The sequence below is a fragment of the Ursus maritimus genome, unplaced genomic scaffold (assembly GCF_017311325.1).
Source record: "Ursus maritimus isolate PB19 unplaced genomic scaffold, ASM1731132v1 scaffold_13, whole genome shotgun sequence".
In the NCBI taxonomy this organism is placed as follows: Eukaryota; Metazoa; Chordata; class Mammalia; order Carnivora; family Ursidae; genus Ursus; species Ursus maritimus.
The window spans coordinates 41,170,141-41,185,521 of NW_024423675.1; the positions used below are offsets into that span (position 1 = coordinate 41,170,141).

Below are 15,381 nucleotides of genomic sequence, written 5' to 3' on the forward strand. Positions count from 1 at the left end.
ATCCTGAGATCGAGCCCTGCGTAAGGCTCGCTCAGTGGGGAGTCTGCTTGGATTCTCTCCCCCTGCCCCTCCCCCTGCTCATGTGTGCACTCTCTCTCTCTCTCTCTCAAATAAATAAATCTTAAAAAAGAGAGAGAAATGTATCCAAAATAAATTTTGCTCTTAATAAGGAATTGATACAACTGATTTCTCATCTTTTTGAATTTGATTTTCCAAATTTCAAGTTGTATTCAGTAAAATGTGCTATTTCTGTTCTTATCCACAATAATACATTAATTAATGTTAATATTGACTAATATGGCATTACTTTAATTGAACATATTATGATTTGCGAGGTGCTCATTAGTTCCTCAAAACAAGCATGGTGTTGTGTGTATTTTACAAACAAGTGTAGGAACAGTTCGGAGCTAGCCCACTGTCACATAGCTTCCACAGGATCCAGGTTTTCTTACTTTATAGATAGGTTTTAGTACATGATGAAATAGTGAAATTCTTAAGTAGGCTACTGTTTAAACATTAATATGAGATGGATATTGGATTATGTATTTTTTAAAGATACATTTATATATTTTAGAGACTGAGAGCGAGCATGGGTGGGAGGGGGAGAGGGAGAGAGAATCTCAAGCAGACTTTGCACTAAGTGCAGAGCCCAACTTGGGGCTTGATCTCACAACCCTGAGATCACGACCAGAGCTGAAACCAAGAGTTGAACGCTTCACTGACTGCACCACCCAGGGGCCCCAGATTATGTATTCATAAATCGCAAAATATCTTCTTAACTGGAACTTTTTCATAAGAATGTAAACCATTGACTTATCTTTTACTAAGCACTCATTCAGAAAATCAGCATCATTTAAATTTTCCTCCACTACCTTTTAGGCACCATTACAAATATTTTTATTGACTGAAGCATAAAATTTTTTCCTTACTATTTTTTTAAATAGCTAGTATGCTGACAAATCCCCAGTTGTTGTTAATTAATTTCCATAAAAAACAGTATTTTTTAAGTTTTCTTAATATGGATTTAAAAAATCTTTAACAGTTAATTTCGATGCAAGTTATTTATATGAATGTTACCTGCTTACTACTCTTCAGAACTGGTATATTAGACAGAGTCATAGGTAGTAGGTGGAGGCAAAAGTAATGAAGATACTTTAACTTTCTGTTTAGCTTAATGTGGTAATGGTTTTGTATATCAAATACTGTTGCTTTATACTCAAGTATTTGTTAAATGTTTTATATAATATGGGTGACATAATATATAATCCTTTCCTTTGGAAAGTACAAGAGTTTTTGAGGCCAGGCCTACTATTAGTAAAATTTTCTTCCTGTCGCTAGAACACAAAAATGCCAACCCTAAGGATGAGCCCCTAAAGTCTAAGCTCTTGTGCCATGCACGAAAATGTCCCCATGATGGAATGGCACGCTGCCACACAAGTGAAAGGGTTGCAGTTGGGGTCGTGTGCCTATACCCTTGCCCCTGAGTGCTGCTAACAACTGTCTTCCTTTACTGCCCCTTTGAACACAAATGCATGTTGAAGGGAAAATGGTAAGTTGAGAATTGGGATGTTAATTTAACTAAACTAACATTATAGCTCTAGAATTAAAATCAAAATTTAGTATATAATTCCTAAGTGTGTCTATAGCATGTCTGCATCTAAGATGTTAGAATCTGGGATTTTAGAATTAGGTGGGATCTTAGAAACCATCTAGTCTCCTCTTCCACTGAATGGAAGACTCATTCTGTATCATTCCTAACTGTTGGTTAATTCTCTAGCCCCGCCGCCTCTTTTTTTGACACTTTTCTTCTCTGGAGCCTACTGCTTTGCAGGTCCTTGTTTATTGGTATGGCTTCATGAGGTCTGCTTCCATGTGACTTTAACTGGTTCTGTCAGTTTCCTTTTTATTCAGATATTTGAGAACAACTGCTATCTTTTCTTTCCCGTGCTAAATATCCCAAGACTTTGCTCACACACTATTTTTATATTTCATACCATCCTACTTTCCTCTGGACATCTGGTTATCATGGCCCTCTTTAAATGATAAGTTAGGACATTCTAGATGTTTCAGTCACAAAAAAGGCCTTTGCTCTGGGCACTTCTGTCTAACCTAGCTTTTGTTTGTTTTTTAAGTAATTACAATTTCATGTTGTCTTAGTATAGGACCTAGTGTGAAGTAAAGTCTTTTTCTTAAATACCCTTTAAAATTATTATGGAAATTTTCAAACAGAGTTGTAGGGAGAATAGTATAACGAGTACCCATATATCTATCCCCTAGTTTTAACCATTGTTAAGAGATGAAATAGTAACATGACATTTTTTGGTCCTAAAATACAATTATATCTACTATCCATATCTGTATCTCAGAGTAGATTGTCCCAATTTGTTTGATTCCTGTGGCAAGATGCCAACATCGAGGGGGTCATCTGAAACCTTATCCAAATCTAATTGTTACTCAGTTCAGACAATGAAAAATGCTGGTATTTTCATGTAAATTATACACATATCATGCCTCCCTGAATATTTTAGTGTGCATCTCTAAAAAACAAGCATACTTGTCTCCGTAACCACTCTTTTATCATTCCACATAACAAAATGAACAGTAATTCCCCAATATCATCTATCACTCAGATCCATACTGATTGCCCTCAGATACTTCTTACAGCTCATTCGTTCAAACCAGGGTTCAGTCAAGGACCATGACAAACAGATGTTTTGTTTATCTTAATAAAAATGTGGGCTTTAAAATTTGTCAACGTTACATTTTATTTTTTGATACTGCCTCATTGGGTTAGCCCAGGAATTGAGAAACTTTTTTTTTAAAGGACCCGACAGTAACTATTTTAGACTCGTGGGTCATTTGGTCTTTGTAATAACTGCTCAGCTGTGTCACAGAGCCATTAGCTAAATACTTGAGCATGGCATGTTCCAATAAAACTTTTTTTTTTTTTTTTTTTTTTTACACAAAATAGCCACTGGCCCATTGTCCATAGTTTGCTGACCCCTGCCTAACCTGTTGTGATCTCCATTTTTTCCATCTGTTAGTGTGACTGTTCTCAGGTTTTGCATCAGTTCATTAAATAATACTATTTGATAATAAAATTCAACTACCTGTGAATCCATCAAACAGTAATAGCTACCATTTAATGAACGCATGTTGTATGCTATGAACTGGACATAGATAACCGTATTTAATCCTTAAAAGCACCTGGTGAGGTGCAGTGATCCCACCAATTTCCAGAAGAGAAAGTTAAGAAGTAAGGTATCTCCTGTACTCTTAAACAGATGTGAAAGAACACCGTCTTTTTAGAAGGCGAAATGTTAGCTTGGTCACAGGCATGTGTTGAGAGACTATCAAGTAATCTGTTGGAATCTGGGCACAAAATGTCTATTTCCTAATGTGCTATTTTGAGAGCTTCTTAAAGAATAGGAGATTGCTTGGATGGCATGCCTCACTGGTAGAAAAGAGCAATTTCCAGGAGACCATGAGGGTTCATGTTGTTTGCAAATTGTTCTGTATTCAGTCTTCCCCTACTTCTGCTGTTTCTCAAATCATGGGTGGTAATTTTGTGGTTAAGGTGTGGAGGCCCCTCCCTCAGTATCCTCAGATGCAACTTGAATACTCTTTAAAGTAGCTAGATTCTACTTTTCTGTATTCTCAGGTTTATTTGGTTTTGTTCTTTTGGCTTTTTACTGGATTTTAGGGGTATTTTTGCCTTGTTTTGATGACAGTGTTTATTGTAGCCTTTCAGTTTAAATATCTTTCCTGCAATGGGAAATATGAAATGTAGTGCAGACATAACTGGTTTTGTTGCACTTCACAGATACCGTGTTTTGGCAAATGGAAGGTTTGTGACAATCCTGCACCAAACAAATCTATTGGCACCATCTTTCCAACACTTTGATAAGTCTCTCAGTATTTCACACTTATTCATTATTACTGTATTTGTTATGGTGATCAGTGATCTTGGATGTTACTCTGTAATTGTACCCACGAAATGTACCCATGTTAGATGGCAAGCTTAACCAAGAAAATTGTGTGTGTCTGACTGCTCCACCAACTGGTTGTTCCCCTCTCTCCTCATGCCCCCCTATTCCCCGAGACACAACAATATTGAAATTAGGCCAGTTCATAACCCTACAGTGACCTTTAAGTGTTAAGTGAAGGGAAGAATTACACAGCTCTTGCTTTAAATCAAAAGCCAGATATGATTACGCTTAGTGAGAAAGGCATGTCAAAAGCTGAGATAGGCCAAAAGTTAGGTCTCTTTTTCCAGGAAGCCAAATTGTGGATGCAAAGGGAAAAGTTCTTGAAGGAAATTAAGAGTACTACTCCAGTAAACACACAAATGTGTGCTTTCTTGCTGATATGGAGAAAATTTGAGTGGTCTGGATAGAAGATCAAAGCAGCCACCAGATTCCCTTCGGCCAAAGCCTAATTCAGAGCAAGGCCGTAACTCTCTTCAGTTCTGTGAAGGCTGGAGAGGTGAGGAAGCTGCAGAAGAAAGTTTGAAGCCAGCAGAGGTTGATTCATGAGGTGTAAGGGAGGAAGCCGTCTGCGTAACAGAAAAGTGCAGGGTGAAGCAGCGAGTGCTGACGTGGAAGCTGCAGCAAGTTCTCCAGAAGGTCCGGCTCAGAGCATTCGTGAAGCTGGCTACACTACACAACAGTTTTTCCATGTAGATGAAACCGCTTTAGATTGAAGAAGTTGCCATCTAAGGCGTTCACAGCTAGAGAGGAGAAGTCCCTGCCTGGCTTCAAAGAATAGGCTCTTTTGTTAGGGACTAATGCAGCTGATGACTTTTGAGTTGAAGCCAGTGCTCATTTACCGTTCTGATTATCCTAGAGCCCTTAAGAATTATGCTAAAGTTACTCTGCCTGTGCTCTATAAATGTAACAACAAAATTTGGATGACAGCACATCTGTTTATAACATGGTTTACTGAATATTTTAAGCCCATTGTTGAGGAATCAGAAAGATTCCTTTGAAGATATTACTGCTCACTGACAATGCACCTGGTCAGCCAAGAGCTCTGATGGAGATGGACAACGAAATTAATGTTATTTTCGTGCCTGCTAACACAGCAGCCATTCTGCAGTCCATGGATCAAGGAGTCATTTCAACTTTCAAGTCTTACTATTGAAGAAACACATTCCCATAAGATTATAACTGCCACAGATAGTGATTCCTCTGGTAGACCTGGGCAAAGTAAATTGAAAACCTTCTGGAAAGGATTCACCATTCTAGGTGCTGTTAAGAACATTTGTGATTCATGGGAAGAGATCAAAATATCCACATTAATGGGAGTTTGGAAGATGTTGATTGCAACCCTCATGGATTTCAACCCTCATGGATGACTTTAAGGGGCTCAAGACTTCAGTGGAGGAAGTGACTGCAGATGTGGTAGAAAAAGCAAGAGAACGAGAAGTGGAAGTGGAGCCTGAAGATGGGACTGAATTGCTGCAATCTCATGTTGAAACTTGAATGGATGAGGAACTGCTGCTTACAGATGAGCAAAAATGTTTTCTTGAGATGCAGTCTATTCCTGGTGAAGATGCTGTGAAGGTTGTTGAAGTGACAACAAGGGATTTAGAATATGACATACACTTAGTTGATAAAGTAGGTGTAGTAGATTGAGAGGATTGACTTGATTTTGAAAAAAGTTCCAACAGTGGCCCAATGCTATCAAACAGTATCACATGCTATAGAGAAACCGTTCTTAAAAGGAAGATCAATCCACCTGGCAAATTTTATTATTGTCTTATTTTAAGAAATTGCCACAGCCTCCAACCTTCCGCAGCCACCCCCCGATCAGTCAGCAGCCATCAACATCAAGGCAAGACCCTCCACCAGGAAGAAGATTGACTTGCTAAAAGCTCAAATGATGGTTAGCATTTTTTAGCAATAAAGTACCTTTCAAATACGGTATATACATTGATTTTTTTTTAGACATAATGCTATTGCACACTTAACAGACTACAGTGTGGTGCAAACACAACTTTTATATGCACTAAGAAACCAGAAGATTCATTTGACTTGCTTTATTGAGGTATTCACTTTATTATGGTGGTCTGGAACCAAACCCACAATTATCTGCAAGGTATATACCTGTAGTCTTTGATGCACTTTGTCTTAAGAGCCAGGAGGTGGCGGTGTTTTCCAAGTAATGCTTTAAGGTTGCCGGTTATGATGGTTACTGAAGTAATGTTTTTGAATACCACGAGAAAGTCAGAGAACCTTAAACACAACTTGTTCTCATCCCTAAAATCATTGAGTGAGGAAGAAGCTGCTTCAGCTAATATGATGCGTTTTTTTCGAAGGCTATTTAAAAATTTTTATTGAGATGCAGTTGACATATAACATCATGTTTCAGGTATACAACTTAATGATTCAATATATGTATGAGATGCAAAATAATCACCACACCATGTCATTAACGTGCATCACCACACATAGTTACAAATTTTTTTTCTCGTGTTGAGAACTTTTAAAATCTCTCTTACCAGCTTTCAAATATAGGCTACAGTAGTATTAACTCTAGTCACCAGGCTGTACATTATAGCCCCAGGACTTACTTTATACCTGGAAGTTTGTACTTTTGACCACAATTATAATGCATTTAATAAAAAGCTAGAAATATGACATTTCCTGAAGTTAAGACAGGTGCAGTTTTGAACTTTGCTTTTTATTAGAAGAAAATGTTTGACAACTCATAGTAGGCATTTACTTGAGACACAGGACAAAACACCTGATTAAACCATGGGTGGTGAAAAAGTTGTTAATTATATTGAAATCAAAATAGAATTAACTTATTTTTCTTATAGTAACTAATATATATGTTGTTTTACTACACTGTACAAAAAAAATTGAAAATTATTTGTTAATACTCCTATATGAAAAAACTATTGGAATCTTAAAATTTGGGTTGAATTTTTATTTCTACCATGTTTGCTTTTTTACTTTTATTATTTGTGCTTTTATCTTACTATTTTCTTCCTTATATATTTGTGGGTGTTATTTACTTGATTTCTTGGATTAAATGCTTAAGTCATTTATGTTTCCATGCTTCTTATTTTCCAATAGGTATTTCTTTCTTGTTTTTAACCTTTCTTTAATTGAAGTATAGTTGACATATACAATATTATATTAGTTTGAGGTATATAACATAGTGATTCCCCATTTATATGCATTACAAAGTGCTTATGATGATAAATGTAGTTGCCATCTGTCACCATACAGAGTTACTGCAATATTATTGACTAATATTCCCTGCGCTGTACTTCTGACCCCCCTGAATTACTTATTTTATAACTGGAAGTTTGTACCTTTTAACCCCCTTGTATATCTCCCATCCCCACACCCACCTTCCCCTCTGACAACTACCAGTTTCTTCTCTGTATTTTTTAGTCTCTGCTTTTGTTGTTGCTGTTTATTTGTTTTGTTTTTTAGATTCCACATACAAGTGAAATTTCTGTTTAATTTCACATAGCATAATGCCTTCACGATCCATCCATGTTGTAGCAAATGGCAAGATTTCATTGTTTTTTATGGCTGAGAAGTATTCCATTGTATATATACATATTCCACATCTTTTTTATCCATTCACTCATTGATGGACACTAGGTTGTTTCCATATCTTGGCTGTTGTAAATAATACTGTGATGAACATAGGGGTGCTGTCTCTCTCTCCCTAAATAAATAAATAATAAATAAATAAATAATCATTAAAAAAAAATAAAGTTAGATCCAAAAATTCAATGCAAAGATTTGTACAAAGGAGCTTACCACCGGTTTTCTTCTAGTTTTATAGTTCCAGGTTTTCAATTTAAGTCTCTAATCCATTTTGAGTTAATTTTTGTGTATGGTATAAGACAGTGTAGTTTTATTCTTTTGAGTGTGGCTGTCCAGTTTTCCTAACACCACTTACTGAAGAGACTGTCTTTTCCCCATTGTATATATTCACCTCCTTTTTCATAAATCAGTGGACTGTATATGCATGGGTTTTATTTCTGAGCTCTATTCTGTTTTATTGATCTCTGTGCTTGTTTTTATGCCAATACCATACTGTTTAGATTACTGTAGCTTTGTAATATAGTTTGAAATCAGAGTCCAGCTTTGTTCTTTCTCAAGATTGCTTTTATGGTTCTATACAAGTTTTAGAATTATTTGTTCTATTTCTGTGAAAAATACCATTGGAATTTTGATAGAGATTGCATCGAATCTGTAGATTGTTTTGTGGTGGTATGGATGTTTTAATGATATTCTTTTAATCCACGAGTATGGTGTATTCATTTATTTGTTTATTTTTCAGGTTCTTTCATTAGTGTCTTACAGTTTTCAGTGTATAGGTCTTTCACCTCCCTTGTTTAAATTCATTCCTGGGTATTTTATTCTTTTTGATGCAGTTGTGAAGTGAGTTTTTAAAATTTATCTTTCTGATAGTTTGTTGCAAATGTATAGAAATAGAACAGATTTTATATATTGATTTTGTATCTTGCAACTTTACTGAATCCATTTATCAGTTACAGCTGTTTTGTTGGAATCTTTAGGGTTTTCTCTATTTAAAATCATGTCCACAAAAAGTGACAGTTTTAATTTTTCCTTTCCAATTTGGATGCATTTGCTTTTTCTTGCCTAATTGTTCTAGCTGGGATTTCCAATACTATGTTGAATACAAGTGGCGAAAGTAGGCATCCTTGATTCGCTCCTGATCTCAGAGGAAAAGCTTTGATCTTTTCACCATTCAGTATGATGTTAGCCGTGGGGTGAATCTTTGTTAATATCCAGCACTATTCCCTTATTTTACAAGATAGATAAATTCATTGCAAGTGGGGATTTTTTTTGATTATTTGTTTATAATACTTCAAAAATGTGGAGTCTTTCCTATAGGATGCCTCTTTCTTTTTTAAGTATTGACTTCATAATGTATCCTTGATTTAAAACCAGCGATAGTATTTTCTGAGCAATAGTATTTTCTGAGGCTGCTTGCCAGATTATATTCATGTAAAATATGAACATTGAGTAACTTAAGATGAACTATGCCTGTGACCTTATTTTTAGAATTTAAGTTGCTCAAGTACTGACACAATCACCTATTTTGTATTAATTTCAAGGCTTCTTTGGGTTCACCAAGGTTTGCTTTACACATACTCTGTTGACTTATTTTTACCCTGTATGTTGCCCTTAGTTTCTTCCCTTAACTTGTTTTAACCTGTTTGATATAAAAAAATCTGTGTGAAACAGTAAATTTGGCATAGTTTCTCTTTTAAGTAGTGCTTTCTGTAGCCTGTCTCATGGGATGTGTATCCATTAGGATCAGGTTTGGCGGCATATACTAAAAATCTGACATATGTGGGCCTTGATAGGGAAATTTATTTTTCTCTCTCATTCGTCAAGTCTGGCATTAGGAAGTGCAGGGATAATAAGGAGTTTCACTGTATGGGGGATTCAGGCGTCTTCTGTCTTCCTGTTCCACTGTCCTTATCACATAGTCTCATGATCTCAAATGGCTGTTTGAGCTCCAACTCTTACATCCAAACTCCAGGCAATAAAAGTGAAGAAGGGTGGAAAGGGGTCTTTGCTGGCTTAGTTTGGTCACTCTAAGCAGTCTTTTCTTCCCAAAAGACACAAAACCATTTCATTTTACATTTCATTAACCATGACGGGGCCATGTGGCCTCTTGGCTATACCTGTTACCAGGGAGCCTTGAAGGTATGTAGAGTATTTTATTTCTCCCACGGTGTACCCAGCTAGATTCTGTTGGGTTCTGTTCATTGTGAAGGAAGGATGGAATGGGTGTTGAGGTAAACACTAAGAGCTTCTTTACCTCATAGTTATTGCACAGTTTTTATAGGAACGTAGGAAACCTGGAGAGGTCTAGATTGCTCAATATCCGGGTTGTAATATAATCATGGGAAACGATACTAAGGTATCTCTGCTCTGCCTGTTGATTTAAATGTATTCGATTTATATTAACTGTCATTTTTGTGTTACTGTTACCAGATATATTCACTAAGCACGTTTTATACTTTCTCTATAATCCCTACAACACTTTCTGGTGGGGCACTGTATTTCATGCCACAGATGAGAAGACTGAGCCCCGGATAGATTGCATAACTTGTCAGGTTCTCCTAACTGGTTAAGTGGTGAGTCAGATATTGATCTCTGTTTGAGATCAGTATTGATAACTGCCTCTGCCCTCTTTATTAATCTGTCTACTCATATATCTATCCACTGCTACCCCTCCTCCACTCCTTGTACATAAAAATTATTTGAGGTTGCTCAGACATACACAAAAACAACAGAACAAGAAGATAAGCAGATTGAAGGGAGTATAAATGTGAGAAAACCTGATGAAGGTAAGATACAAGTGGTACACAGAGCTGAATGCTCCCTCATCCCAGAGAGGTGCTGCAAGGCTTGGCCTGACTTACGTTCTATCAAACACTAAAAGGGAAAACAAGCTTGAATTTTCCATACTGGGATTCTTGGCATCTTCATTGTTTTAATCATATAATATTTTGAATCCTTATAAAAATGCTAGTTTTTCATATTGCAACTTCAAAGAATCTTTAAAGGTCATTATAATGGTAATATTAGTGTTTTCTGTTTTTCTCTTCGTGGGTTAGGTGACCTGAATTACTGTTATTTGTTTTTTAAGAAGTGGAAACCTAAGGATACCTGCGTGGCTCAGTCAGTTGAGCTTTGGACTCTTGGTTTTGGCTTGGGTCATGATCTCAGGGCTGTGAGATCGAGCCCCACATGGGCTCCGCAGTGGGCACAGAGTCCGCTTGAGACTCTTTGTGCATGTGCGTGCTCTCTCTCTCTCACTCTCTCAAATAAATAAAAGTAGAAGCCTAGTCAAAAAGAATTTTTTAGCTGGATACGGGTCATGTGCTTAGTAAAAACTAGGGCTCATTTTCGTTTGTTTATAGAAATGCTTGTATCATAGTTTTGAAAGGTATATTTTGGAAGACTGTGATCTTGACAAAAATGGTGGTGTGCTTTTTGCCAGAGCTCCGTGAAGACAAAAGATTTTGTCTTACTTATTTTTTCTCTGGTGTCCTCAGTGTGTGGAATATATTTGATTAGTGAATAATGAATGAGCAACTAGTAAATGAGAAAAATCTGTTAACAAATATAATTAATATTTCTCCTTTAAACAAGTAAGCCAGTTACCTAAAATAGAGGAAAAATAGGTCGTTTTTTTTTTTTTTTATAGCCCTGGCAAGTTGTATGAGGTAGGTTATAGTACCATTAATGATTGGACATTGGGACCACAAAGTCCAGCCCTTAAACTTGATGTATTTGGAGAACTGCCATAACTGTGATATACCTGAAACAAAGTGGTTGTAAAGGCAAGGAGCAGGAGATGAGTCTGGTAGGCTTCTGGCATGTGAAAGTTCCTTATTAATTGTAAGGAATACAAGTTAGGCCCCGATTTTGAAAGATTTTATATGACACGTTTGTTATCTTTTTGAAAATGGTTAATGGGAAACAGAAGGGACATGATTTGGTTTGAGTAACATTTAAAAAATAAATAGTGTAACTCATTTCTTCTATTTTAATTTGCAGGACTATTTGTGAAAAATTAATTAACAGAATATTTAATTACTTTATTTTGTTTTATTTCTCAGGATGTGATCTTCGTGGTGGGAAGCTAAGTTTTTAAACTACCCCAATGGATGCAGACAGTGATGTTGCATTGGACATTCTAATTACAAATGTAGTCTGTGTTTTTAGAACAAGATGCCATTTGAACTTAAGGAAGATTGCTTTGGAGGGAGCAAATGTAATTTATAAGCGTGATGTTGGAGTAAGTATCTAAATTTTGGTATGTGTGCTGCATAGACTAATTGTATAGTGCTCTGAATCATATTCTAAAACATATTCTGTATACAGACAGTTTCTGAGCACCTTACCATGTGCCAGGTGTACTGAATACGATATTGAGCCTCATAGAAGTGGCCCCACCTCCCCGGAAGTGTCAGCTTTTGGATGTTCCCTGTCTCCAGGTCTTAGCAAAGAATTCACAGGCTACTAGAATTTTATTGTTCTCTCAGTTTCTTTTAAATGAAGACGGGGACATGTGTATGTGGTATATACTTATTCAGATATCATTTTTTCGGGGCTCCTGGGTGGCACAGTCAGTGAAGTGTCAGACTCTTGGTTTCGGCTCAGGTCCTGGGCTCAGGTTCTGATCTCAGGGTCGTGAGATGGAGCCCCGCGTAGGCTCTGCTCTCAACGCAGAGTCTGCTTAAGTTCCTCTCTCCTCTAGTCCTCCCCCCACTCTCTCGCTTTCACTCTCTCAAATAAATAAATCTTTAAAAATATCTATATATATAGTTTTTTTAGTTACATGAATGTTGTATGATATGAATGATGCCCTAATATGTGTTGTAATTTTTGTAGCATATTGTAATACCCCTCTTTATTTAGCCAAAGTAGTTGGTATTCTTTAGTAACGAATTGCTGAAAATAATGTGATTCCTATCCTGACCTGGACACTATAAATTTTAGTTTTTGTTAGACCTGTAACATTTAAAATAAAAGCATTAATAACTTGCTTTTAACCTTACTGAGATTAACATTACAAGTGACAGTGTGTGTTCACTGGCTTTTATAAACCAAATGATGTTGAAATGTATATCTTACACATTTATTATGAAAATTATGAATGCGTATGAAGGCTCTAAGCTCTAAAAATTAGGTGCCAGTGTACCTCAGTAAATTATCATTAGCTGTTAGTACTAGAAACTAAGTTATGATGAATTAAATTCAAATAAAAATTGCAGTGACCCACAATTAAAGATCAGTAATGCCATTGTCACCTAAATAAAGGAATAAATATATCTGCTAAGGAGGTTAGAGAGTAAAATGCCTAATACTGCTTTGGAACTTGAGCATGCCATGTGACAGGGAAGTCCTCTTTCATAGAAGGTTAATTGAAAAAGCTGAATTGATGGCTAAGGTGGTGGTGGAAGACAATTAAATGCAGAATAAACTCAGTTTAGTGTTTCGCAGCCACTTGCGTATGAAGTTTTGTAGTATCTTTTAGTTCAAGTTTTATTTGGCTCTTTGGTAAATTTTATCCTTCCAGACTTACTAGCTTTCTAGTTTGATAATATAACATATGACAGAGAAAGGGCGAAACTCAAAAAATAATAAAAGTTTTGAGGAGAAATGTCTGATTCATTTATATGTTACAGTATTCAGTAAACATTTATCTCTTATGCATAATGGGCATATAATATTTCCATAAATGAAAATTGCAATGAAAATTTAAATTCACATTGTTCTCTTGGACCTTAGTCCTTGACTGATTTATGCTTACTCTGTAGATAATTTCATTCAAACCCACAACCTTAAATGCCTTTCATATCTAAGGAATCTGAAATTACATCTTCAGCTCCAACGTTTGTCCTGCACTCAAGATTTGTATATTGAACTTGAATATGTAGTAGGCATCTCCAGCTGTAAGATACAATGTAATGATGAGTACGGTGAAGCAGTGTAAAGCAGGGTGGGAGGTGGGGAGCAGGGAGGGGATGGGTGCTTTGGTGGAGTGGTCAGGGAAGGCCTGTCTATCTGACATCTGGTGAGAGACTTGAATGAAAGTGAGACTATTGAGGGAAGAATATTCCAGATGAGAATAGTAACAATTACTGTAAAACTCCTGAGTTGTGAGTAAGTTTGGCATCTTTAGGGATCCTTGCAAATAGCAAATTCCAGTTATGTGACCCGGGTGGAATGAAAGCTGAAAAGTTTGCATGCTTGTAGGACATTGATTTTGAGTATGTAGTAAAAGGTTTATATAGACCTTGTATTTTTAATTAATTAAATTTCCTTTTGAATTAATATGTTCTTTGTGTTCAGTATGGTACTTGATTTCAGGTTGGATGATTTGGAGAACAGTTATTTATCTCAGTCTTGGGTAAGCGTCGAGTAGTAGTTACACTTTTACTAAAATGGCCACATGGAGCAGAACCATAAGGAAAATTAACAATGTGTAACCACGGTTTTGTTTTATTTTGTTCTTTTGCAGAAAGTATTAATGAAGCTTAGAAAACCTAGAATTACAGCTACAATTTGGTCCTCAGGAAAAATTATTTGCACTGGAGCAACAAGGTAAATTTTACTTGGATTTTTTACTTTAATTTTTTGATTTTTCTGTCATAGAAAGGACATTTTTCTAGACTTACAATCATGTGTATGGTTTATCATTTTTGTCAGTATAAAATTTATTTCCTAACTGATAATCTTTTTCTTTCCTTAAAACCGTAGTGAAGAAGAAGCTAAATTTGGTGCCAGACGTTTAGCGCGCAGTCTGCAGAAACTAGGTTTTCAGGTAACATTTTCAAAAAATATCCAAAACATCCAAAAAACTGCAAATATTAAAGGATTTAATTTATAAAGTTAGACTTTTTAATTTAACAGACTAAAGAAATCACACAGAGAGGTGCCTGGGTGGCTCAGTCAATTAAACATCTGCCTTCGGCTCAAGTCATGATCTCAGGGTCCTGAGATCGAGGCCCTTATCAGGGCTCCCTGCTCTCCGGGAGTCCTACTTCTCCCTCTCCCTCTGCCACTCCCCCTCCTTGTGCATGCTCTCTCTCTCTGTCAAACAAACAAAATCTTTAAGGAAAAAAAAAAATCACACAGATAACTCTTCTCATGATTGGCCTTTTTCTTACTGTCCTTCAGTACAAAAATTTAGTAGCGAACTCTCATCCATGTGAGTACTTGTAAAGAATCCTGGCTTTTTCGCTAACCCCTTGTTCATTGAGAGACTTGTTGCCTTACAAGCGAACTGCCTTTTCAACTCTTTTAGGGTGTTCACTTCTCACCAAAAAAATCTCGTTTTTGATCATCTCAAGAGTGTATGTCTGGATGATGAGTAGGGAGTGTATTTGTTTTTATTTATAGATAGCTATCACATACATTATAAAGAAGAAAAAAGATACTAGAGTGGAACTTGCATACATCTGTGCATTTAACGGCTAAGAGTAAACAGCGTTCCTACATATTATGATTAGTGAGAACATACCATTATAACAGGGAATTGTGATTATTTAAAATATGCAGAATTTATGTAATCTGTGCTTTGGAAATAACTGTACATGCTCTTGTAAGTTGAAAAGAATTCACCTGAATAAATAATACCAACTATACACCTTGTATAAGAACTCAGAAAAGGGACGCCTGGGTGGCACAGCGGTTAAGCGTCTGCCTTCGGCTCAGGGCGTGATCCCGGCGTTCTGAGATCGAGCCCCACATCAGGCTCCTCCGCTATGAGCCTGCTTCTTCCTCTCCCACTCCCCCTGCTTGTGTTCCCTCTCTCGCTGGCTGTCTCTATCTCTGTCAAATAAATAAATAAATAAAT

General features: G+C 36.5%; 1 protein-coding gene across 1 annotated transcript in view; it reads left to right on the top strand.

The window, feature by feature from the left end:
• The window catches only part of TBPL1 (TATA-box binding protein like 1), a 32,845-nt gene that overhangs the window by 13,038 nt on the left and 4,426 nt on the right, over positions 1-15,381 (top strand). Inside the window, exons 2-4 of the mRNA XM_008691073.1 lie at positions 11,636-11,814; positions 14,044-14,126; positions 14,283-14,346. Coding sequence (XP_008689295.1) covers positions 11,680-11,814; positions 14,044-14,126; positions 14,283-14,346 — 282 coding nt within the window. The 5' untranslated portion in view covers positions 11,636-11,679. The remainder of the gene's footprint in view (positions 1-11,635; positions 11,815-14,043; positions 14,127-14,282; positions 14,347-15,381) is intronic.